At 38.0% G+C, this 26,112-nt stretch overlaps 2 protein-coding genes across 4 annotated transcripts in view; one reads left to right on the forward strand and one right to left on the reverse strand.

Moving 5' to 3' along the window:
• The window catches only part of Dhc64C (dynein heavy chain, cytoplasmic), a 1,460,071-nt gene extending 1,440,657 nt beyond the window's left edge, over positions 1-19,414 (reverse strand). For both annotated transcript variants that reach the window (XM_090376486.1, XM_090376487.1), the window contains exon 1: positions 19,045-19,414. In XM_090376486.1, the coding sequence (XP_090232612.1) occupies positions 19,045-19,288 (244 nt within the window). In that variant the 5' untranslated portion in view covers positions 19,289-19,414. The remainder of the gene's footprint in view (positions 1-19,044) is intronic.
• Positions 19,415-19,525: 111 nt separating this feature from the next.
• Positions 19,526-26,112, forward strand: part of Pli (E3 ubiquitin-protein ligase pellino) — a 189,349-nt gene continuing 182,762 nt past the window's right edge. The window contains exon 1 of one of the 2 annotated variants that reach the window (XM_090375329.1): positions 19,526-19,845. In XM_090375329.1, the coding sequence (XP_090231455.1) occupies positions 19,826-19,845 (20 nt within the window). In that variant the 5' untranslated portion in view covers positions 19,526-19,825. The remainder of the gene's footprint in view (positions 19,846-26,112) is intronic. The other variant, XM_090375328.1, reaches the window with a different exon arrangement.

The raw sequence follows: 26,112 nt of genomic DNA on the forward strand, positions 1-26,112 counted from the left end.
TTTACCAAACTCCTAGCATTGGTGTACACGCAAGTAGACATGCACCTGTTCTTTCTCTTAGCTACCCTAACACAACCCATGTGTTTACTTGTACCCCAATGACTCCCAGCAGTCTCTGAAATATCCTGCATCTTATTTTCCAAGCTGCTTCTCATTCCAATAGAAGCAGTGCAAGAATCACTTTCAATTCTGTCAGTGGCTACTGTTAATCTGTTAGTCTTGTATTCCCCAATCTAGCAGTTTTCCAACCCACCTAACACTACCTCGATGGCATCAGCAAACATTCTTGCACCCTTTCTATTTAAGTGTATCCCATCCCTGTAGAAGCAGTCTCTCCTGTTAACAAGTACAGACCAGGCTGAAAAAAATTCTACCCCTTGAGCTTTGCACAATCTTTCCAGGGCTGAATTGATCGACAGGGCTCTCATCATATACTCCCTCCTATCGTATCTGGGCAGAATTGCAGACACTTTCAAATTCAACCCTAATTCACGGCTTTTGTTCAACAGTGACCTGTACTTGTTAAGTAATTCCGCTGGTCTCCTACTCTTAATATCATTAGTGCCAACATGTACAACTATATCACCTTTTGTACCCTTAAAAGATGATATCCGCTCTACAACGTCATCAACCTTTGCCCCCCCTTTTTTTTTATGAAAAGGCCAAACACGAAAGGTATCAAAACCTACAGTACTTAGTACCATGCATGGGTTGAAGTAGAAGTATGGGGGGGGATGCCGGAAACTTTGCTCTAGAGACTAAACATGGGTTTCACCACTTCAAGCCTCCAATAAGCAAAGTGGTGGTATTTCACCGGTTGATGAAAGTCATCTACCACCTGGCAGACATACCCTGGTCCTGTTCCACCTATCCTTTTTACAAAGTATGTTTCCCGTTTCCCTGTCAATAGAGTCACCGACAACTACTAGTTCCTTTTGGACCAGCACATTCTGCCTTGGGGGTTGCCACTGTGTTGCGTGATGCCCAAATGCAAGCTCTGGTGTTGGTGTGTGCAGCTGAGAGCTTGATGGGCCTCTCACTTTTAATCCTTCGAGGGCATCCACCCTGTCCTTCAAGGTCTCGTATAGGCCCATAACAACGCTGAGTTGTCGCCTGATTTCCTTACACTCCTTGCATCGCGCACATAAAGACATCCCCCATGGCAGTATGTCCCGTACCTAACTGCTCCACAGACATCAAGCAAATAGTGCATTTTAAAAGGCTGTGATTCAGAGGGCAAACTCAGCCCCCCCCCAAGTTCTCCCCTGAGCCACAGCAGTCCCATTAGCTTGAGCCTTTTGCTTTGCTGCTCTGGGTCATGATTTCGATTTAATTTCAATAAAATTTCAATTTCAGTACAAAATTAAAACCCTAAACTTATATCCCAACACAGTTATAACGCTATATTTATGTTTCAGTATCGAGTGTTATCTACGAAATCCCTTTATATAACTTCCATATCAAGTTAAGTATTAATTATTTATTTTTGCTAATTATTTATGTTACGTAATCTAAGTCGTTATATGTATATAGTTAAAAGTACAATTTAATTGACAATGAAGTTCAACAAGATTAATAGATTTACTGATTTATTGACAATATTATATTATATACTATACTAAGCTTATGCTATCTAGTTCGAGATATTTTGTATCACGTAACAATGGCGGCAATTTACGAACAGTAAATCTACGGACACTTAAGTATCAATTAACTTCCAAATCTCGCTGTCTCAATTCAAAAAAAATAAGGATCCTGACTAGCTACCTACAGAAAATAATTTGATATAACAATTGGTTAATAAATCGGCTAAATATGGATAAAAAAAAAAAAAAAACTCTTGTTCAACAGGGCTGAAATTTGTAACGTGTGGATTTGATACCCTTACCGATACTAAGTAATACCGACAAATCTCTATCTAAGTTAAACTTTAAACTAAGTATCGTAACTAGGAATATAAAGCTACTCTAGAAAATAAGTTAATATGCCAGTTTAAGCTAATAAAACAGAAAATAAATCAGAAAAAACTTCTCTGTTCCAGGAGCGGCAATAAGCTACGTCCGCACAGGCTACTCTCGAACAAAGAACAGTCCGGTTTAATGTACTGGGATTTCAAGGGCTGCTGTGAGTCATTGTGGAACAATTAAATACATGGGCCAGCTAAGAGTAAGAAAAGTCAGGGTAACTAAGAGTAAGAAAAGGTGTATGTATAGTTGCACGTACACCAATGCTAGGAGTATAGTATATAAATTTGATGAATCTGAAATGCTGGTCAAGACATCAAAAGTGGATATTGTTGGGATATCAGAGATATCCCAACAATATCCACTTTTGTGTCACGTGGATATAAGCATTGCAGAATTGTAATTTGGAGAGTACATTGTGTACAGAAAGGATAGACAGGACAGGAAGAGAGGAGGGGTTATACTGTTAATTAAGAAATACAAAGGAAGTGCATCTAGTTGACACTGGTGGACAATACAATGTTGAGTCAGTGTGGTGTAACATAAGCACTGGAAAAGGGAAAATGAGAGTAGGTGTGTGTTATAAGCCTAATGAATTTTATGAGTATAATGAGCAATTACACAGAGTGGGACAGTAAATCAGCATGTCTTATAATGGGGGATTTTAATTTTCCAGATATTGACATAGGTTGGTCACTCGCACACTAGCAAGACTTTTGTGGATTTATTGGATGACTGTTTTCTATTCGAGAGGCAACCAAAGGGAGTAATACTCTTGATCTGATTATCAGCAGTGATTCTTCATGTGTTAAGAATCTGCAGATAAAGGAACCACTAGGTGGCAGTGATTACAGTGTACCAATGTGGGATTTACTTAAAGATGCAACTATCATCGGGGATAAGGGGAAGGGTTTGTGCTTTTGTAAAGATGACCACAGTGGTCTCAGGGAGTTTTTAAATTCTATACAGTGGAACTGATGATGTTACCATGGTGAATTCTAAATGGGAAGCCTTCTGGAACTTAATCTTGGAGGGTACTAGGCTTTTCACCAACTGAGAAATATTGTTCAAAGTTTAAGCCTAAATGGATGTTAGATGAATTAGAGGCTTGTGGCAGAGAAGAGAAATGCATGGGATGCACATAAATTATCAGGCAACACAGAAGCCAATGGCAGATAGGAGCTAGTCTGTAATCAAGTCACAAAGGAGGTTAGGCAGGCAAAGGCAGATTACAAGAAATCTTTGGCAAAGGATGCAAAGAAAAACAGCAAAGAGTTCTTTACTTATGTAAACTCTAGAAGGAAAGGGATGAATCACATTGGTCTACTTAACATGGGTTTGACTATTGATGATCATGCTCAGGTAGCAAATAAATTTAATGAGTATTTTGCATCTATATTCACACATTATCTAGCCAAGGAGGATGTCGTTTGTGTGTGTGTGTGTGTGTGTGTGTGTGTGTGTGTGTGCGCGCGCGCTCTAGGTGTAGAGAATGTCTAGAAATTGATGTGTAGGGTAGATTCCTTCAAAGAAATTAATATGATGGGCTCATCAAGCTGTCAGCTGCCCAACTGAATGCAAGAGCTCACTCTTGTGCATCAGGCAACACAGTGGCAATCTCCAAAACAGAATGCACTAAATCCAGAGGAGTTATTGTTGGTGACTCTACTGTTAGGGAGACAGGTAATATATTGTGTAGAAAGGATAGATGGAATAGGATTGGGTATGTTTGCCAGGGGCAAAAGTTGACTATGTTGTAGAGCAGATATCATCTTTTAAGGGCACAAATAGTGATATTGTTGTACACATTGGTATCAATGACATTAAGAGTAGGAGATCTACAGGTTTACTTAACAAGTAGAGGTCAATGTTGAAAAAAAGTCGCGAGTTAGGGTTAAATTTGAAAGTATCTGAAATTCTACCCAGACAATGGGAGGGAGTACAGAACTCCCCAGTTGAGTATTACTTAAGTAATACTCAACTTATGCAAATTCAACTTTACATAAGTTTTTGCAGGTAGGCGAAAACGGGAAAAAAAATATGAAAACTTATTTTGCATCTGTAGGAATAAATGGAGGTACAGCAGACTCTCGATTTACGGGGATCAGATTAACCGGGACACACTTCAATACTCCAATTTAAAAAAAAAAAAAAAAAAAATTTTCAACCAGTAACCATAAAATTCAAGTAATAACTAGAATATGTATAAACAGATATTTTGAAACTCTTAAATAAGCGACAAAAAACTGGCGTTATCAGTCGTCATTGGAAGATTAATATACCTATTATCTTGCAATCCCTGCTGTCTTCACACCTACTGCTCAAAACAAAAAAAAAAAAAAAAAGAGACCAAATGTTTAGTTTGATTTAGTGTGTCACGTCAATTGTTGTGTTCAGTTGCACCACAAAACGACAAATGTTGTTTAGTTATTTGTGTCAGCAATGTCGGAATTTTTTTTTTTTGTTGTTTAGAAATTGTGAAAATTATGGACAAACGCAAGAGTTGTGCTTTCAAATTAAACAAAAACTTAAATTATTCAAAAGTTTGAAAATGGTGCATCCGTTAAATCTTTAAAGAACCATTATAACATTGGTAACCAAACTACACATAACATTGTTAAAAATAAAGGGAAGCTATTGGGTATAAAAATCGACATCGCAAAAAATAAAAGCAAGCATTTTTTTTTTTTTTTTTATGTAGGTTGCTGAACATTTTTCGATACAGCAAGTCCCTGAATTATGCAACTACGGATTTACGTAAATTTTTTTTCACTCAATTTTTTTTTTTTTTTTTTTTAGGATTGTAAAATTTAAAATAACAACAAAAAATAAATAAAATAAGCAATCGATAACAAAGATCACAGCACACACAAATTGCACAAGTGAGGTACGGAGTAACAAGCAAAAAATAGGAAAGAAGAGAAGTTTCTTACAATTTATTCATGTTTTATATGACTGAAGATTCCAGTGAAGGGGACAAGTAAAAACACCAGAATTCCAGCTATCGGTATTTTAACAAAAGCAATACGATCGAGTTCACTACCCGTTTATAATTAGATGCACTAACTGAAAAGCCCAATAAACCAGAAATTTCAAATTGTTTTTATTATTTTATGGTCGTAACCTCCAAGAAATGTGGTTTAGTAAAATGTGATAAACTGGAATGTGCAAAAACAATTTGCACATTCCAGTTTATTGGGCTTTTTGTTAGTGCATCTAACTATAAACGGGTAGTCAACTCAGTCTTATTGCATTTGCGATAATACCAATAACTGCAATTGTGTGGATATTTACATTATTATTGTGAAATGTGTTCCCCTTCACTAAAATCTTCAATCATATAAAAAACAAATTTTCAGAAACTTCTCTTCGTTCTTATTTATGTGTGTAACACATAAATAAGAACGAAGTTCTTACAGTGAGGAAGGGAAAGTGACCAACGAAAAGTGCAAGTGGTGGTAGTGACATGAAACAAAACAAAATTGATTTAGAAATGAAGATGAAAATGATTAAGAAGTACGAAGCAGGACAAAGTTTGTCATCTATTGCAAGAGAATTAGGTCTTGTTGCTTCAACAGTGATTAATATTTTAAAGGACAGTACACGTATAAAAGAACATGTCAAAGGATCGACGTTGGGGCTTACAATACCGAGATTCCGGTCGTTTTTTCCCGGTATTCAAATCCCGGTATTGATACGAAAATACTGGTTTTTCAGTACTGATTTAAAAAATAATTGTTTATGATTTTTTCACATATAGGTTATAAAATCGACAACAATAAATCATTAATACTGCTGAATTTGCAAAGGAGGGATTGTTATACACAGTACAAATGCAACAGAAACCTGAAATCATCATGAAACTGCAAGACAAAATCTTACAAATATATTTCTCTTAATAAGTATAGTGTGAATGGAAGTAAAGCACTTAAGGAATAAGAAAAAAAACATCATTACAGAAATATTTCCATTAGTGGGAGTAGGCCTAGTAAGGCAATTAAGGAATATGGTGAACAATGGTATTGAAGGTGCGGAAGGGTTAAAATTAAAAGCTTCTGAACAATAGTTTAATCCCTCTATTACACTGCTACTTGAGGATGCAACAGCATTTTGCAAGAGCATTTTGGGAAAGAGTGTCAGTATAGAACAGTTCAAAGGTATTGTAAATAGGTGATCTAGTGGTAAATGATGAAAGTGTTTCCTTGTGTGGGAAAAACTGTTTTTCCCCACCAAAGGAGGAAGAGTGAGTTTAAAGAATAACACCGTGATTGGGTAAGGTTTAAATTAGATAGTGAGAGATAGGTAAATGCAAGCTTATGAGGTACCTCTGTAGCCAGGTGGGCAGGAGCAGCAGTGCGTAGCACCCATTTCTTGATTAGACCGGGGTTCGAGCCCATGACAACCAAATACGGAAAGGTCAGGGAATGATCACCGTATATCCCTGCAGCAATATGGCCTTAGTTGCTAATGCTCCTAAAAACCAAATAAACAAACAACAGCAAGCTTATGTGCAAACCCCTCTGGGGGAGTTAACTGCAACTCATCTACGACTATCTCAGTACAAAGCACCAACTAGCACAGAATCCAAAGGATATGTACTAATTAAATATGTACCAAAATTAGATCCAGTTTAAACAATAACACTATTGAGTTTCTTAAGAACTCACTTTATTTGGATAGGTAGTGTGGATGCTTATTTTTTTTTTATATTTAGTATGTTTAATAATTTTTTGCTAGAATATTTATTATTGTAATAAAAGTTTCATTTAAAACGTACATTCAAGTAATTACTTGTTTTTTCCTTACTTTATTGCACCTAATTGTCATCAAAATTTATTACGAAAAATGTTTTTTTTTTTTTGGAATACCGGTATCCTGGTTTCATAAATTAAAAGTACCGAAATACTGGTATTAAGATTTTGACAGTATTGTGAGCCCTAACCAACGCACTTAAGAGGAACAGTGATCACAAAATAGCATTCAGGTGCTATTTTGAAGATGGAACAGCTATTAACAATGTGAATGGAAAATCAGATTCAGAAGCAAGGGCCCCTGAGCAAATGACCATTCAAGAAAAAGCAACAAGTATTCATGAAGATATTAAGGACGAGTAAAGTGAACCCCAAACCATGTTTGTGGCAAGCAACGGGTGGTTTAATAAGTTCAAGCTCTGCTCTGGTTTCCACAACGTTTAAGTATACAGTGAAGCATCCAGTGCCAATTCTGCAGCTGCAGAGAAATTTTATGATGTATTTAAAAAAAAATTACTGATGAAGACAGCTATTCAACGCAGCAAATTTTTAAAGTTGATGAGACTGCTGTGTATTGGAAAAAAAAATGCCAGACCGAAAATACAATGCCAAAGAGGAAAAGATAATGCCAGGTTTCAAAAAAAATAGGGCCACACTCTTGCTTGGGGTTAATGCAGCTGAAGATTACAGATTAAAACCACTGCTGTACCATTCTGGAAATCCTTGTGCATTTCAGGGCATCAATAAAGCCACCCTACCTGTGCATTTCCAATCGAACCAGGTAGCAGGGATAACAATATCTCTCTTCGAGGATTCGTTTAAATGCTGCTTAATTCCAGATGTTGAAAAATATTGTGAAGACAAGGACATTCCTTTCAAGATTTTATTTCTATTAGATAATGCTCCTGGACATCCTACGCATCTAGATGATTTTAATTCGAACATGAGAGTCATATTTCTACCGCCAAACAACCTCACGCATCCAACCTAGGGATCAGGGTGTTATTTCGAATTTAAAAGCATACTATTTATACACAACATTTGCTCAGGCATTGTGTGTAGTAGACGGTGAGAAAAATTTTACGTTAAGAGACTTTTCGAAATCTTACAATATGTACCACGCCGTCTTAAACATTAATATGGCCTGGGCATAAATTACTAAAAGTTGTTTAAATGGTGCATGGAAGAAAATATGCCCACGGAATGTAAAAGGCTTCAAAGGATTTGAAAAAGACAAATCATATGAAGAGGTTACAGATAAGATTGTAAAGGTTGCAGAGCTAACTCAGTTGGAGGTTGAGGCCAAAGACGTGGAGGAGTTAATAAGAGAAAGAATTATCTAAGACCTTACTGACTTGAAGGCAGTAATAGCGAAAGAAGAAAATGCTGATGAAGCTCAAGATGAACCAAACGCAGAGCCAAGATGTTTCATCAACAGAGAGATGGCAATGGCATTTTGTGAAATTGCATCGGCAATGGGGAGATTTGAGAAGATGGATCCTGACAGCAAACGATTCTTAAAAGTTAAGAGGGGGGGTGAATGATATGCTTGCTTGCTACAAAGAAATCTACAATGAAAAGAAAAAAGCCACCATCCACTAACATGTTCTTTCATAAGGTTCAGTGGCCAGCCCCTTTTAAATCTCCACAGCAGCGTACTTATCAGCTGAAGACATTGCCAGAATCAATGATGCTCAAGAGGTAAAACTTAATGACGTTATGCCTGTCTCCTCTCTTTTTTGTAATTTTAAAATTGCACACTTTTGTAATTTTTCCTGCTCATGAGATAAAAAAATTTTAATAAATACAATAAATAATTCTATTTACATGTTCGTTATACATTTCTGTTTTGATTCAATCAATTCAGCAAGCACAGTTATGTGTGTTGCACAAGCATGGGGGAAATTCAGAATTAAGTAAAATTCGACTTATGTAAAGTTCCACGGAACGCAAGCCTTACGTAAGTCGGAGAGTGGCTGTATATGATGAGAGCCTTGTCAGTCAATTGGGGCCTGAAGAATTGTGCAAAGCTCATGGGATAGATTTTTTTTTCAGCCTGGTCTGTGCTTGTTAACAGGAGAGACTGCTTCTACAGGGTTGGGATACACTTATATAGAAAGGGTGCAAGAGTGTTTGCTGATGCTATCGACGCAGTGTTAGGTGGGTCGGAAAACTGCTAGCTTGGTGGAAGTCACACACTAAAAGGTTAAAAGTAGCCGCAGGCAGAGGTGAAGGTAATTCTTGCACTACTTCTATTAGAATGAGCAGCGGCATGGAACAAGGGGTGCTGGGAATTTCAGGTTCTGATGGCAGTCATCATGAAAGAAATAAATACATGGGGCTGTGTTAGGGTAATTAAGAATAAGAATAGGTGCATGTATACTTGATTGCACACCAATGCTAGAATTATAGTAGAACTAGAACAAATTTGATGAATCTGAAGTGATAGTCAAGATATCAAAGGTAGATAGATATTTTGGGATATGAGAGACGCAGTGTTACACAGATATTAGGAATGCAGAATTGGAATTTGGGGAGTAAAATGTGTACAGAAAGGATAGACAGAATAGGAAGGGAGGAGGGGTTACTGTTAATTAAGAAAAAATAAAATCTAAGGAAGTGCATCCAGTTGATGTGGGTGGACAGTGCAATGTTGAGTCAGTTTGGTGTGATATTACCACTAGGAAAGCAAAACTAAGAGTAGGAGTGGTCTAATAAGTACAACGAACAATTGAACAGAGAAATAGAGAGCTAGTAAATCAGACTGTCTTATAATGGGGGATTTTAACTTCCCAGATATTGACAGGAACTTATATGTTGGTAACTCGCACACAGGACTTTTGTGGATTTATTGGATGATTGTTTTCTGTAGTAGCATGTTCAAGATACAACCAGAGAGGGTAGTACTCTTGATCCAGTTATCAGCAGTGATAATTCGTGTATTAAGAATTTGCAGATAAAGGGACCACTAGGTGGCAGTGATCACAGTGTACTGATGTGGGATTTACTTAAAGATACAATTACAATCGGGGGTAAAGAAAAGACTTTTTGCTTCTGTAAAGGTGACTACAGTGGTCTCAGACAGTTTTTAAATTCTGTACAGTGGGACCAACTTATGATGTTACCAACAACAAATTGTAAATGGGAAGCATTCAAGGAATTAATTGTGGACTTTTCATACTAATTAAGAAATTGTTCAAGGTTTAGGCCTAAAGGTTGCCAAATGAACTAATGAGACTGGTGGAAGAGAAGAAAAATGCATGGGATGCATATAAATTATCAAACAACACAGAAGCCTATGGGAGAAATAAGCTAGTCTGTAACCAAGTCACAATGCAGATTAGGCAAGCAAAGGCAGATTACAAATATTCTTTTTCAAAGAATGCGAAGAAAAACAGCAAGAACTTCTTTACTTACATAAACTCTAGGAGGAGGGAGATGAATCACGTTAGTCCACTTGATATCGATGGTTCAACTGTTGATGATCCTGCTCAGATAGCTAACAAACCGAATGAGTATTTTGCATATACATTAACACATGGGGAGGTATTAAGGGAGGAAAATACCAGAAGTTTATCAAACTGTAAGAGGGTGTTTAATGATTTTGTAATAACTGAGAGCAAATTTGAGGAGAAATTGTTGAAGTTAAATATAAAAAAAAGGCACCTAGGGTAGATGGGATCTATTCAGTTATATTAAAGGTGGTGGAAATGGAACTAAGCAAACTGTTAGCCATAATAATGAGAGCATCCTTGGACTTAAGGGAAGTCCCCGCAGACTGGAGATGTGCAAATGTATCCCAAATTCACAGAGGGGGGATCGATGGGTGACATGAGTAATTACAGACCAGTTAGTTTAACTTCCGTTCCAGGTAAAATAATGAAGTCACTGCTTAAAGATGCATTGCAGAATTATCTAGACAAGACTGCAGCAATAATTCAGACACAGTATGAGTTTGTTAAGGGAACAAATTTCAATGGATACTATGATGTGGTTATACAAAGGAACTGGAGGCAAAAAATAATCTTGATATCGTATACAGTCCACTCTGATTATTTGGGACACATCGGGACTAGTACATTTTGGCCCGATTAAGCAGCTGCCCCAATTATCCGAAGTTTCATGTAAATAGTTAAAAATACAATGTAGCCCCCCTTTTTTTACAATTGGCTCACTGTACAATCAAATCACGTTACGACAAACTCAACATAGTAAAGTTCCGTTCACTATACGATGTGCAGTAAATGCCTGTCATTGTGATCACGTTTGTGAATTGAATTTTAATTCTGTTAAACAATGATTCTAATTAGCGAAAATAGGAGGAATATTATCCACAGGCTATAATAGCAAAGATATAAGCAGAAATTTACTCTTTATTACCTTACCAATTAAAAAATACGTGAAAATCAGAAGAATATACGGGATAATCGGAATAATTAATACATACTGTAATATTTACATACGAACTAGTTGACATTTCTGTTTACTGACATTTGTTGGTGGGGGTTAAAATTTAAAACAATAAAAACATAAGCAATCAATAACAAAGAACACTGCACACACAAATTGCAAGTAACACAATACGTGCAAGTGTATTGTGTTACTTGTGAGTAACTAGTTACAAAGCTTTAAAAATACGAATGAAGAGAAGATCTGAAAATTAATTTTTTTATATGACTGAAGATTTCATGGAAGTGTAAACACATTTCACCATAATACCCCACAGAATTCCAGCTGTCAGTATTATTGCAAATTCAGTAAGATAGAGTTTACTGTTTGTTTTTGATAGATTTCACTAACAGAAAAGCTCAATAAACAAGCGACTGCTAGTTGTCTTTATTGTTTTATGGTTGTGACCTCCAGAATTTCGACCAAACCACGTGGTACCGTCGGGGACAATCATAGGGTAATCTACAGTGCTGCGGTCTCCTGCCCCGATTAAACGGCATGCTGTCCCAATTAAGTGAAATAAACCCTGGCTATTTTCTCGATTGGTTTCTTTTTTAAGATTTGCCCAAATTAACCGGTGGCCCAAATAACCGAAATCCACTGTACTTGGATTTCAGAAAAGTTTTTGACACTGTTGCACACTGGAAGAATAGTATTAATGGTAAGTTGCTACAATGGATAAAAAGGTGGTTGAGTGTAGGAAGACAGAGAGGGGTAATGAATGGATGCAGCTCTTAGTGGACTAATGTTATTAGTGGAGTCTCACAGAGTTCAGTGTTGGGACCATTATTCTTTTGTATATTTATCAATGATATTGATGAAAGTATATCAGGTTTAGTGTCGAAGTTTGCAGAAGACACAAAGGTTGGCAGGATTGTTAATAACAGTAATGGCAGTGTGCTACTGCAACAGGATCAAGAAAATTTGAGCAGATGGGCTGAGAAGTGGCAACTGAAGTTTAACCTTGACAAACGCAAAAAACTGCATATGATTAGAAGTAACCCAAGACTAACGTACCAACTGTGTCATAGAAAATGAAAAAGACCTGGGAGGAATTGTGCAGTCAGATATGAAGTTTTCTGAGCAATGCAGACAGGCTGCCAGAGCAGGACGTGGTTTTAGTCAGTGATATACAAGAATTTTGCTACAGAGAAAAGGAGGTGATTATCCCATTGTATGAGGAAATGGTCAGGCCATGCCTTGAGTACTGCGTACGTGTATAGAGGCCTCATTTTAGGAAGGATGTAGATTTGCTTGAGCGTGTAGAGAGAAGGGCAACAAAGGGGAACGAAAGGGTCCTCTTACCAAGAGAGGACCAAGTTCTGCAAATTACAGCAGCTGAAGACTAGGCACCTGCTAGGTGATCTGATTGAGGGGTGTACAAGGTCTTCAATGGATTAAGCATACAGAATTCTGATGGGATTCTTCTGCTTGTTCAGATTATGAACCTAAGGGAGCATAATTTCAAATTAAGGAAAGACAGTTGTAGAATAGATATGTGGAAGTAGAATAGATAATGGCTATTCCTAACCTCATATTGTTTGGCATTACAAGAATGCAAAATGTGATGACCTGCGAGATTTCTTTTCTTTTCCTTCATCGGACTACTGTTTCAACACTTCTGATGTAAACATTTGTTCAGATCGTGTCGGTGAAATTATTCTTGTAGGAATGGAATCCTTTATTCCACACTCCACTTTAAAATCTCATTCTTTATCTAAACCTTGGTTTTCCAATAAATGTGCTAAGGCTGTTCAAGAGAAGAACGTTGCATATCGTAATTGGCTTGTTTCTAATTCTTCAGTTTCATTTTTGGCTTACACCAAAGCTTGCAACAATTGTAAAGCAGTTATTAATCAGTCCAAACTAGATTCTGAATAGGCTAAGAGTAGAAAATTTGCTTCTTGCCCTAATGGCAGCCGAGCATTTTGGTATCTTGCCAGAGCTATCAGCCGCAACTTTTGCCCATCTCTGCTCTCACCTCTGTCAAAACCAGATGGTTCTGTTGTCACTTCAGCCAATGATAAAGCTGACATGCTAGCATCCCATTTTTCTTCCAACTCACATATTAATGATCTTGGTAAAACACCTCCCACCATTCCTAGCACGCTCCATTCAATTCCTCCTGTGGTCTCCCATCAAAAGGATGTCAGAACGATTTTAACGAATCTTGATGCTAAGAAAGCTCCAGGTCCTGATGGTATTTTTCCAATTGTTCTCAAAACCTGTGCTCCTGAACTTACTCCTGTTCTTTGCCACCTCTTTCACATTCTTATTCTAAAGGTGTGTTTCCTTCTGCTTGGAAATTTGCTCATATCCAGCTAGTTCCTAAAAAGGGTGACAAATCCCTTCCATCCAATTATCGTCCCATTGCAATTACTTCTACTCTTACTAAAGTAATGGAGAAATCAATTAACCACTAATCTTAAACAACCTAGAAACTTTCCATCTGATCAACGATCACCAGTATGGATTCCATCAGTGTCGATCCAGTGATGATAATCTCGCTTATGTTACCCATTTATGAACAGATTCAATGGAAAAGTTCAGTGAAACAGAAGCAGTTGCTCTTGACATCTTAAAGGCTTTCAATCGTGTTTGGCATAAAGGTCTTCTAAACGAGCTTTCATCTTATGGTTTGCAAACTGATTTTTGTAATTGGTTTTCCAGTTTTCTCTGATTGCTCACTGAGGCTGATGATAGATGGCTCCTGTCTTCTAACTTCTCCACTATTTCTGGTGTCTCCCAAGGTTCAGTTCTTTCCCCCACTCTTTTCCTCTTGTATATTAATGACCACCTTCAATTGACCAGAAATCCTATCCATAATTTTGCTGATGATAGCACATTGCATTCCACTTTCCGTTTTGAAAAACCCTTGCCCTGCTCAATCAACTTCTCGAATATCTGCTACAAATTCCTTAAATGCCGATCTCCAGGTATTTCAGTGGGGCAAAGCAACTTAATTGATTTCAATCCTTCTAAAACTCAGTCTTGTCTTATATCTCGCAAAAAGGATTCTTCTGCTCCTATGCTCATCTTTGATGACACTCCGATTTCTAAGCAAAATGATACATCTCTTTTGGGAATTATCCTGACTTCTAATCTCTCTCTTGGCAGAAGCACATTACAAATATTGCTTCCTCTGCATCTAACAAACTTGGTTTTCTCTTTCGCTCTCAGCGTTACTTTTCTTCCAAACAGCTGTTCACTCTGTACAAATTGCAAATCTGCCCTACCGTGGAATATTGTTCCAACATCTGGGGTGGTGCTCCCAAAACCTCTCTCAGGCTTCTTGATTCTGTTCAGAAGAGGGCAGTTAGGTTAATTAATGATTCATCTCTAACAGTCTCTCCACTCGCTGTCTCATAGACGTACTGTTTCTGCTGCATGCCTCTTCTACAGATATTTCCATGGGCACTGTTCTTCTGAATTGACGTCTATAATTCCTGCTCTCTCTCTTTCAAAAACAGTCCGAACACGTGCAGCCACCAGCCATTTACTGTCCCACTCCAAACTCACAGAACCAACTTTTCATCTTCCTCGTTTATTCATTCAACTGACGTTTTCTGGAACAACCTTCCTTCATAACGTATTTCCTGAAAATTTCAGTCTACAAAAGTTCAAGTCTAATGTCAACAAATATCTTCTCTCATCTTCTCAACCTCCAACCCAAGCACGGTATAAATACTATAGATTATAATACATCTCATGTTTAGGGTTTCCATAAAAAAAAAAAAAAAAAGTGATTTTGTAAGAACTGAGAGCAAAGTGGAGAAGAAATTGTTGAAGTTAAACATAGGGAAGCCACCTGGGGTGGATGGGATCTATGCAGTTATATTAAAGGAGGAAGCAAAGGAAATAAGCAAATCCTTAGCCATAATTATGAAAGCTTCCTTGGACTCAGAGGAGGTCCCCAGTTCATAAATGGAGATCAAAGGATGACACAGGTAATTACAGAACTGTTAGTCTAACTTCTTTTATAGGTAAAATAATGAAGTAACTGGTTAAGGAAGCGATGCAGGATCATTTAGACAAAACTGCAGTTATAGTTCAGACACGGCATGGGTTTGTTAAGGGAAAGTCTTGTCTGACAAATTTGATTGGATACTATGATGTGTCGCAAAGGAACTGGATGAAAAGAATGCCTCTATTACTGGATGTATCACATACCTCTAGGGTGCCTCCGTAGCCAGGTGGGCAGGAGCAGCAGTGCGTAGCACACGCTTCTTGATTTAGACTGGGATTCGAGCCCGTGACCACCAAATACGGAGGATGCAGAAAGGTCAGGGAGTGACCACCGCATATCCCCGGAACAATATGGCCTTAGTTGCTAATGCTCCTAAAAACCAAATAACAAACCTCTATTACTATTAACTATGCAACGTTCTTATCTTGAACATTCTTGGCACATTTATTGGAAAACCAAGGAAATCCTTATAGGAAGGATTTCATTTCTATAAAAATAATTTCACTGACAAGACCTGAGCAAACACTGAGAACAGAAGATTTGTAACAGTAAACCAATCAAGGAAAGGAAATCTTGCAATCATCTCATTTTGTGTTCTTGTAATACTACACAACACAATCCTGAAAATGACTGAGGTTAATTGGAAAAAAGTCCATCACTAATATGTAAGCTATGGTGCCCATAGCACCATTCACCTTGACCATGTACTCGGTAGGGTTGTTTGTGAAAAAACGATCAAGCGTGTTGGCCGAATGGTCAGGATTGTCTGACATTCTAGTAGGTAAATGAGCAATCTGTGCGAGGTCATTAGTAATTGCAAATGCCTCAGCACCTTGACCAGCTGAGTTCATTTGACTAGAAAACAGAAGCCAACTAGAATCATGAATATAAAAATCATTGAGGAAAATTACCTCACTGTTAGGAAAGTTGGGCTGGAGAAAGCCAAGTTTCAAAGAATTCCAAGTGATTAGTGGAGTTGGGAATTTCTGTAGAAACTGGTAATTATTATTATTTTTTTTAGCCATATGGTGCAAGAAAGCCTGAGGCTTATGCAGCACCAGTCAAAAAAAAATTCCCGAGTTACCCTGAGAGAGAGAGAAGTAGAAAGGAATCGCCAAGAAAGAGAAGAATGATGATATCCAGCTCAGGACCCTGGGTGTGCCAAGCCCATACTCACCAGATGTGAGCCCCTGCACTGGTGAGAGGGGTGACGGCATTGCATTGCCCACGAATCAGGTATACCATGAATTCTGTCCTTTCAGTGTATAAGCCTCTTTTGGCTACTTCCAAGTAAAGTGGGAAAACGCCAACCAGCACCTGCGGTGCAAGTGTGCTTACAGTACAGCATGCTCTGGTAATAGAAGTATTGTTCTCTGAATTTTCTCAAATTTGTTCCTGACTATGGCCATGTCTGTAAACAAACAATGAATTAAATTTAAATGTATTTTTATCTAGTGATTAACTACAAAATGTTCTGAGAATGCATACACAGTGAGAGAATGTCACCTGAATATAAGGCATTTGCTGAGCAAAAGGAATGGTAACACCCACAAAACCTTTTATATCAGAAAAAATAGTGTACAATCATTATGATAAAGAATTTTGGATTAATTCTTAAAAAGATAAAAGGTGTTAATTTTGCTGCGTATACAGCACAACATCTACTCTTATACAGAAGGTTATTCTTCTACAAAGTAGAAATAAATAATGAAAGATTACAGCAAAGAGTTCTTTACTTATGTAAACTCTAGAAGGAAGGGGATGAATCAGATTGGTCCACTTGATATTGATGGGTCAACTGTTGATGATCCTGCTCAGGTAGCTAACAAACTAAATGAATATTTTGCATCGACATTCACACATGAGGAGTTATTCAGCAAGGGGAATGCCAGAGGTGTATTCAACTCTAGCAGTAAGCTACAGAATCTTGAAATAACTGGGAGTAAAGTGGAGGAGAAACTGTTGAAGATAAACACAAGAAAGGCACCCGGGGTGGATGGGATCTATCCAGTTATATTAAAGGAGGCAGCAAAGGAAGTAAGCAAACCCTTAGCCATAATTATGAGAGCTTCCTTGGACTCAGGGGAGGTACCCATAGACTGGAAATGTGCAAATGTGACCCCAATTCACAAAGGAGGATCAAAGGCTGACACAAGTAATTATAGACCTGTGAGCTTAACTTCTGTTCCAGGAAAATTAATGGAGGCACTGGTTAAAGAAGCACTGCAGGATCATTTAGACAAGACTTCAGTTATAGCTCAGACACAGCATGGTTTTGTTAAGGGGAAGTCTTGCCTGACCAACTTGATTGGATACTATGATGCAGTCACAAAAGAACTGGATGCAGGGAATAACTTTGATATTATATACTTGGATCTTAGAAAGGCTTTTGATACTGTTGCACATGGAAGACTGCTACACAAATTGGAGCAGTGTGACATTGGAGGCAAATTGCTGCTATGGATAAAAGGGGTGGTTGAGGGGGAGAAGACAGAGAGTGGTAATCAATGGACACTGCTCATCGTGGACTAATGTTATTAGTGGAGTCCCTCAGGGCTCAGTGTTGGGTCCATTATTGTTTTCTGTATTTATAAATGATATTGATGATGGTATATCAAGCTTAATGTCCAAGTTTGCAGATGATACAAAGGTTGGCAGGGTTGTCAAGGACACTACTGACACTATGCTGCTGCAACAGGATCTGGAAAGGTTGAGCAGATGGGCTGAGAGGTGGCAAATGAAGTTTAACATTGACAAATGTAAAGTACTACACATGGGAAAAAGCAACCCCAGAGCAACGTATCAACTCTGTGGTACTACACTGACAGTGGTAGAGAATGAAAGGGACTTGGGGGTGATTGTGCAGGCAGATATGAAGTTCTCTGAGCAGTGCAGACGGGCTGCAAGAGTAGCTCATGGAGTATTGTCAATGATATACAGGAATTTTTCCAGCAGGGATAAGGAGGTGATTATTCCATTGTATAAGGCAATGGTCAGGCCACACCTAGAGTACTGTATACAGGTCTGAAAGGGACTTGGGGGTGATTGTGCAGGCAGATATGAAGTTCTCTGAGCAGTGCAGACGGGCTGCAAGAGTAGCTCATGGAGTATTGTCAATGATATACAGGAATTTTTCCAGCAGGGATAAGGAGGTGATTATTCCATTGTATAAGGCAATGGTCAGGCCACACCTAGAGTACTGTATACAGGTCTGGAGGCCTCATTTCAAGAAGGATGTAGAGCTGCTGGAACGAGTACAGAGAAGGGCAACAAGATTAGTGAATGGAACAAAGGGGTGCTCTTACGAAGAAAGGCTTAAGTTTTGCAAATTACAGTGTCTGGAAACTAGGCACCAGCGAGGTGATCTGATAGAGGTGTATAAAGCCTTGAATGGTTTAAGCATGCTCAATGCTGATGGGATTCTTCCTCTAGCTCAGAAAAATCACCTGAGAGGGCATAAATTCAAATTGAGGAAAGACAGATGTAGGATAGACGTGCGGAAATTTGCCTTTAGCCAGCGGGTGGTTGGTTGGTGGAACAGACTTCCATCCCTTGTGGTGGAGGTTGATAGCCTAAATAAGTTTAAGGCTCAGCTGGACAGGTATTTTGAACGAACAGAGGGGTGAAGTGGAAGTGGGGTTTTTTTTTTTTTTTTGGCTGATGCTGCATAAGCTTGCTTTCTTGCATCAAATGCCTCTACTAATGCTAATGCTAATTAGTTCACTGAATTGAATATTGAAGTGCAAATATCTCGTGCCTAATTATTTTTAATTATAATTCAAAAATATTAATTAATATTATAATTTATTCTTATTAATATTTGGCCAGGGGTGTCAAAACCTTTGGTTTGCTAATTCACTTCACATATGTATGGATATAAAATGCATATACACAAAATTTTAAATTTTTATACCTTTGCTGGAAGATCGTTGTATTAGCAATGCTCTAACTTGGGGATCGGACATGAATTTCTTCATACATTCTTGGTTCGATTTCTCTGATAGAGCAACCAGTAATGACGGGTGGAGTTCGTCATCATCCTCCAAAAGAACTGGTACAACTTTTTTAACGTATTTAACAAAAACGGATATATCTGCAACTGTCGCAGATTGTGTAACTGTTTGATTTGTTGTTCCTCCTTCTAAGGAATCCCCCATTTTCAATAACTTACATTAAGAACACAACACACTCAACAACAGAATCCATAGTGAATGAATGGAGGAAATGACGAATCCCAGTCTTATTTATAAATCAGTCATCCGGGCATTTTGGTGCAATGCCTATTCCCCTACGTTAGTTCGTTATACCTAGTAGATAAAGCTGCACTCTATTTTCGGATTCCGTGCTGGGTATAAAATACTCACACTGTTTCATAGCATACGTAAGGAATCATATAATGTATGGTGTTGCGAAAAAGTAATTTAGCTGTGGTAGCTAATCAGGAAAGAAAGTACATATTTGTTTTTGTAATATAGATGGCAGTTGACGCTTGTTAAGGTGTCTATAATATTCTTGGTTAAACTTTACGGATGAAACTTTGTTTAGATACGGTGTTCAGAGATTAATTCTGGTTTACACGTCTCGTTAGGAATTATATATGCATAGTTGTATATATATATAGGCATATTATGTATAAACTAAATAAATATATGAAAATGTAGTAGTGCATCATGACTTTATCCAATTAGAAAAGAATGCCTGACAACCATAATCAGTAAGTGTTACCTTGAAGAGTTGTGTATCTTTTTTCTTAATCACGACGAAGAATTATATATACATATAATGTGTGTTTAGTTTTTTTTTTTTTTTTTTTTATTTACATTGATATTAATACTTTAAAAAATTTTCTTGGCATTCACAACAGTATTCTGCTTTTTCAGCTCGGTATATAACAACGGGCTGTGAGCCTCAAAATATAGAGTTCGGGGATGCTCCAGGATGACAATTAAGTTGAGAAAAATCAGCCATGATAATTGTTCTTGCCGGGGTTCAGGTCCCCCCCCCCCTTTGGGATATTTTTGTGAGTCTCGTGCATTGCTTCCCCCTCCAAGAATCGAATCAGAGGGCGCGCAGTCATTATTATTAGTGTTGACAAAACGAGACAAGGAAGCAAACCTATACAGTTTAACAGCCCGCCACAAAAAAAAAAAAAAAAACTTTGACCACTTCATTTACGTAGCCATTATAATAATTTGGCCTGTTCTTTAAATTTATTCCAACTACCACTTCCACAACACTAGGTAGAAGTTTTTTGCAACAGTCATTTACTCTCTACTTTGTTGAGGAAAGACAGTTGTAGAATAATGTGCAGAAATTTGCCTTTAGCCAGCAGGTGGTTAATTGCTGAAACAAACTTCCATCTGGCGTTGTGGAAGTTGATAGCTTAAATAAATTTAAGGAGGAACTGAACAAACATTTACATAAGCTCCTGCACCTGCTTTCTTGCATCACATGCCTCTATTACTGTTACTATTACTCTCTCTTTCTGGCTGAAGACACAGATTTGCTGAGAAGAAAAATGCATCCCATGCATTTTTCTTCACAGCCACGAGCCTAATTAATTCATCTGACATCCATTTAGGCCATCCTTGAACAGTATTTCTTAGTTGGTGTGAAAAGCCTTGTAGCTTCCAAGATTAATTGCTTGAATGCTTCCCATTTATAATTTGCTGTTGGTAACATTGTCAGTTGATCCCACTGTATAGAATTTAAAAACTATCTGAGACCACTGTAGTCACCTTTATGAAAGCAAAAACCCTTCCCTTTACCCTTGATGATAGTTACATCTTTAAGTAAATCCCACATCACTGTCATCTAGTGGTTCCTTTATCTGCAGATTCTTAATGTATTAATACAGATAATCAGATCAAGAGTATTACTCCCTGGTTGCCTTTCAAACATGCTGCAGTAGAAAACAATCATCCAGTAAATCCACCAAAGCCTTGCTAGTGTGCTAGTAACAAACCTAGAAGTCCCAGTCAATATCTGAGAAGTTTAAATCCTCAATTTATAAGACAATATAATTTATTGGCCCACTTTATCTGCACAACTGTTCATTGTACTCATCAGAGTCAAGCGTATAACATGCTCCTATTCTCATTTTCCCTTTCCCAGTGTTTTTTTCACACAAAACAGACCCAACATTGCACTGTCCACCCATGTCAACTGGATGCACTTCCTTAGATTTTGTTTCTTAACTAACAGCATAACCCCTCCTCCCTTCCTACCCTGTCTATCTTTTCTGTACGTTGTACTCCCCAAATTCCAATTCTTGCAGTGCTTATATATGAGTGTGACACCATGTCTCTGATTTCCCAACAATATCTGCCTTTGATGCATTGATCAGCACTTCAAATTCATCAAATTTATTTACTATGCTTCTAGTATTGGTGTACATGCAAGTATACCTGCACCTGTTCTTACCCTTAGTTACCCTAACACAGCCCATGTATTTACTTGTTCCGTGATGACTCCCAGCAGCTCTTGAAATCCCCAACAACTTGCTTTCTTGACTGCTGCTCATTACAATAGAAACAATGGAAGAATCACTTTCACCTCTGCCTGTAGCTTCCCTTAATCTTTTAGTCTGCGGAAAAGATTTTTTGTTGATCCTTTTAACTGTATAGAATGAAAATACCTTGCTATTTGAAAGTAACTAACATATATATTTTCTGGAGCATCGCTAGTGCAATACAGAGCATAATTTTCCATGCAGTGAGAATTAACTTGCTGATTCCTGCTAATTAGTACATGCAAACAACTTGTATTTCATTAGTATGGAAAATGAAGTAAAGGTGCCATCAGCATTTGGTTTATTCTCTTTTTTTAAACCTTGAATACTGTTAGGTCACCATTCCAGATGCCTAGTTTTCAGACACTTCTTGCTAATGGAAGTAAATTTGATGTGTGCGGTTATTCTCGTTGGTCTTGGCATGAATAACCTGAAGACCACCAGGAGCTCACATTTGGTGAGTATGGGCTTGGCACACCCAGGGATCCTGAGCTGGATCCCTGGGTGTGCCAAGTGGAATCTTGGTGATTCCCTTCTACTTTTGACACTCTCTCTCAGGGTAACTCGTGAATTTATTTTTGGCTGGTGCAGCATAGGCCTTTAGGCTTCCTTTCACCATATAGTTAATAATAATATACCCTAGTTAATGTCATTGCACTGTCCTTCTAAAGTGAAGTACTCCTCAAACACGGTTGACCACTGTCATTTTATCCAGTGGGATAATCATCTCATTGATCCCAATAGCAGATTTTTCGTGTATCATTGATGAACCCCATGAATTGTACTAGCAGCCTCTATCCACTACTCAAAGATCATGTTGAATTGTACATGAATGTTGCTCTGGATTTTTTTATAATCATGCTAATTAATGCCATAAACTCCTGTTATATCGCTCCCACTTTTCATACTAATTTCTGCTTATACTCTCTCTCTCTCTCTCTCTACCCCTCCCCCCCCCTCCCCCAAAGTCCCAAGAAAAATAAACTTGGATATAACCTTACTTCCTCTTGATTTTTGGTTTTGGCAAATGAATGTAGACTAAATTTTAAGAATTGTTTATGGTACGGTTTGCTTATTCTTGGTTCAGGTGACATTTACCTATTTTATATTTAAATTGAGCCTTTGAAGAGGAAAGGTTGCTCTTTTAAACTCATTATCCTTATATTTTCACTCTCCTCAGTCTCCCTCCCCCTTTTTTTTTTTTTTATTCAGCATTATCTGCTTTCCTTGCTGATAAAGTAAATTGGCCTTTTTTTGTGTGCTCGTTCAATATGAAATCAAGAAATTTCATTAATGGCATTAGTATTATTATAGTGGTATTACATTATTCACGTTTATAATACCTTTTAGTTGTTTTTTTTATTTTTAGATATAGTTAGTTTTCTGCATGCCAATTTTTAATGGCATGCAAAAAAAAAAAATGGTTGAAGGTGCAAAAAAGTGAAGCATAGTACATTATGTGCAGGTTTCTCGTGCATAAACAGTTTCCTCATAAAACTACAAAAAAAAAAAAAAAAGACTGAAAAAGTCTGTCACCTACCAAAATATTAAAAATAGCCTCTCAAAAAGGGGGAGATCACACATATAGTGCTCTTTAGAACTAGTTTCCTTAAAAGTGCTATAACAGAAGTTAACTAAGTATGTTTACAAATAACTAAGAAATATTGTCAAAGTTTAGCATTAGCATTAGTAGAGGCATTTGATGCAAGAAAGCAAGCTTATGCAGCATCAGCCAAAAAAAAAAAAAACCCACTTCCACTTCACCCCTCTGTTCGTTCAAAATACCTGTCCAGCTGAGCCTTAAACTTATTTAGGCTATCAACCTCCACCACAAGGGATGGAAGTCTGTTCCACCAACCAACCACCCGCTGGCTAAAGGCAAATTTCCTCACGTCTATCCTACATCTGTCTTTCCTCAATTTGAATTTATGCCCTCTCAGGTGATTATTCTGAGCTAGAGGAAGAATCCCATCAGCATTGAGCATGCTTAAACCATTCAAGGCTTTATACACCTCTATCAGATCACCTCGCTGGTGCCTAGTCTCCAGACACTGTAATTTGCAAAACTTAAGCCTTTCTTCGTAAGAGCACCCCTTTGTTCCATTCACTAATCTTGTTGCCCTTCTCTGTACTCGTTCCAGCAGCTCTACATCCTTCTTGAAATGAGGCCTCCAGACCTGTATACAGTACTCTAGGTGTGGCCTGACCATCGCCTTATACAATGGAATAATCACCTCCTTATCCCTGCTGGAAAAATTCCTGTATATCATTGACAATACTCCATGAGCTACTCTTGCAGCCCGTCTGCACTGCTCAGAGAACTTCATATCTGCCTGCACAACCACCCCCAAATCCCTTTCATTCTCTACCACTGTCAGTGTAGTACCACAGAGTTGATACGTTGCTCTGGGGTTGCTGTTTCCCATGTGTAGTACTTTACATTTGTCAATGTTAAACTTCATTTGCCACCTCTCAGCCCATCTGCTCAACCTTTCCAGATCCTGTTGCAGCAGCATAGTGTCAGTAGTGTCCTTGACAACCCTGCCAACCTTTGTATCGTCTGCAAACTTGGACATTAAGCCCGATATACCATCATCAATATCATTTATAAATACAGAAAACAATAATGGACCCAACACTGAGCCCTGAGGGACTCCACTAATAACATCAGTCCACGATGAGCAGTGTCCATTGATTACCACTCTCTGTCTTCTCCCCCTCAACCACCCCTTTATCCATAGCAGCAATTTGCCTCCAATGTCACACTGCTCCAATTTGTGTAGCAGTCTTCCATGTGCAACAGTATCAAAAGCCTTTCTAAGATCCAAGTATATAATATCAAAGTTATTCCCTGCATCCAGTTCTTTTGTGACTGCATCATAGTATCCAATCAAGTTGGTCAGGCAAGACTTCCCCTTAACAAAACCATGCTGTGTCTGAGCTATAACTGAAGTCTTGTCTAAATGATCCTGCAGTGCTTCTTTAACCAGTGCCTCCATTAATTTTCCTGGAACAGAAGTTAAGCTCACAGGTCTATAATTACTTGTGTCAGCTTTTGATCCTCCTTTGTGAATTGGGGTCACATTTGCACATTTCCAGTCTATGGGTACCTCCCCTGAGTCCATGGAAGCTCTCATAATTATGGCTAAGGGTTTGCTTACTTCCTTTGCTGCCTCCTTTAATATAACTGGATAGATCCCATCCACCCCGGGTGCCTTTCTTGTGTTTATCTTCAACAGTTTCTCCTCCACTTTATTCCCAGTTATTTCAAGATTCTGTAGCTTACTGCTAGAGTTGAATACACCTCTAGCATTCCCCTCGCTGAATAACTCCTCATGTGTGAATGTCGATGCAAAATATTCATTTAGTTTGTTAGCTACCTGAGCAGGATCATCAACACTTAACCCATCAATATCAAGTGGACCAATCTGATTCATCCCCTTCCTTCTAGAGTTTACATAAGTAAAGAACTCTTTGCTGTTTTTCTTTGCATCCCTTGCCAAGGATTTCTCGTAATCTGCCTTCGCCTGCCTAACCTCCTTTGTAACTTGGTTGCATATCAACTTGTATCTATCATAGGCTTCTGTGTCATGTGTTAATTTGTATGTATCCCATGCATTTTTCTTCTCTGCCATATGCCTCATTAGTTCATCTGACATCCATTTTGGCCTAAACCTTGAACAATATTTCTTAGTTGGTATGTAAAGCCTAGTAGCTTCCAAGATAAGTTCTTTGAATGCTTCCCATTTTGAATTTGCTGTTGGTAACATCATCAGTTGGTCCCACTGTATAGAATTTAAATACTGTCTCAGTCCATCGTAGTCGCCTTTACGGAAGCAATACCCCTTCCCTTTACCCCTAATGGTAGTTACCTCTTTGAGTAAATCCCACTTCAGCACACTGTGATCACTGTGATCAGTTTAAACTAGTTGTTTGTCAGATAAACTGGAGAGATTAGTTGCAGAGATGAAAAATACTTACAATGATTATAAATTGTGAGGGACATAATTCTACATTAAGTAGCCTGCAACCAAGTTACAGAGAGCATGCTAAGACAAATTATGGAAGTTTTTGGCTAAGAAAATTAGCATGGAATTCTTTGCTTATATTAAGGAAAGTGTTAGTAATGTTGATCCACATGTTCATCAATAGTTAATGGCATAATATTGATGAACATGTAAAGGTTGCTAACAAACTGAATAATAAATATATTTTTGGATCCACATTCTCTATATGTATGTGTTATGAAAGCGACAAACACAGCCCAGGAGGCTAGGCAGCAATCGCCGCCAGGTCCATTAGTATCTGTAGTATGTTACTACTGGGGGGAGAAAAAAATGAGACCAGAATTGTTTGGAGCTACCAGGGTCACTATAGGAACATAGTACTATGCTTGGGGTGCAGGCTGAGAAGATAAATGATGATTGTTCACTTTGGAATTTCTGTAGATGGCAATTTTCATGAAATACA

Source organism: Mastigoproctus giganteus, chromosome 6 (genome assembly GCF_048544385.1).
Source record: "Mastigoproctus giganteus isolate SK-2022 chromosome 6, ASM4854438v1, whole genome shotgun sequence".
In the NCBI taxonomy this organism is placed as follows: Eukaryota; Metazoa; Arthropoda; class Arachnida; order Uropygi; family Thelyphonidae; genus Mastigoproctus; species Mastigoproctus giganteus.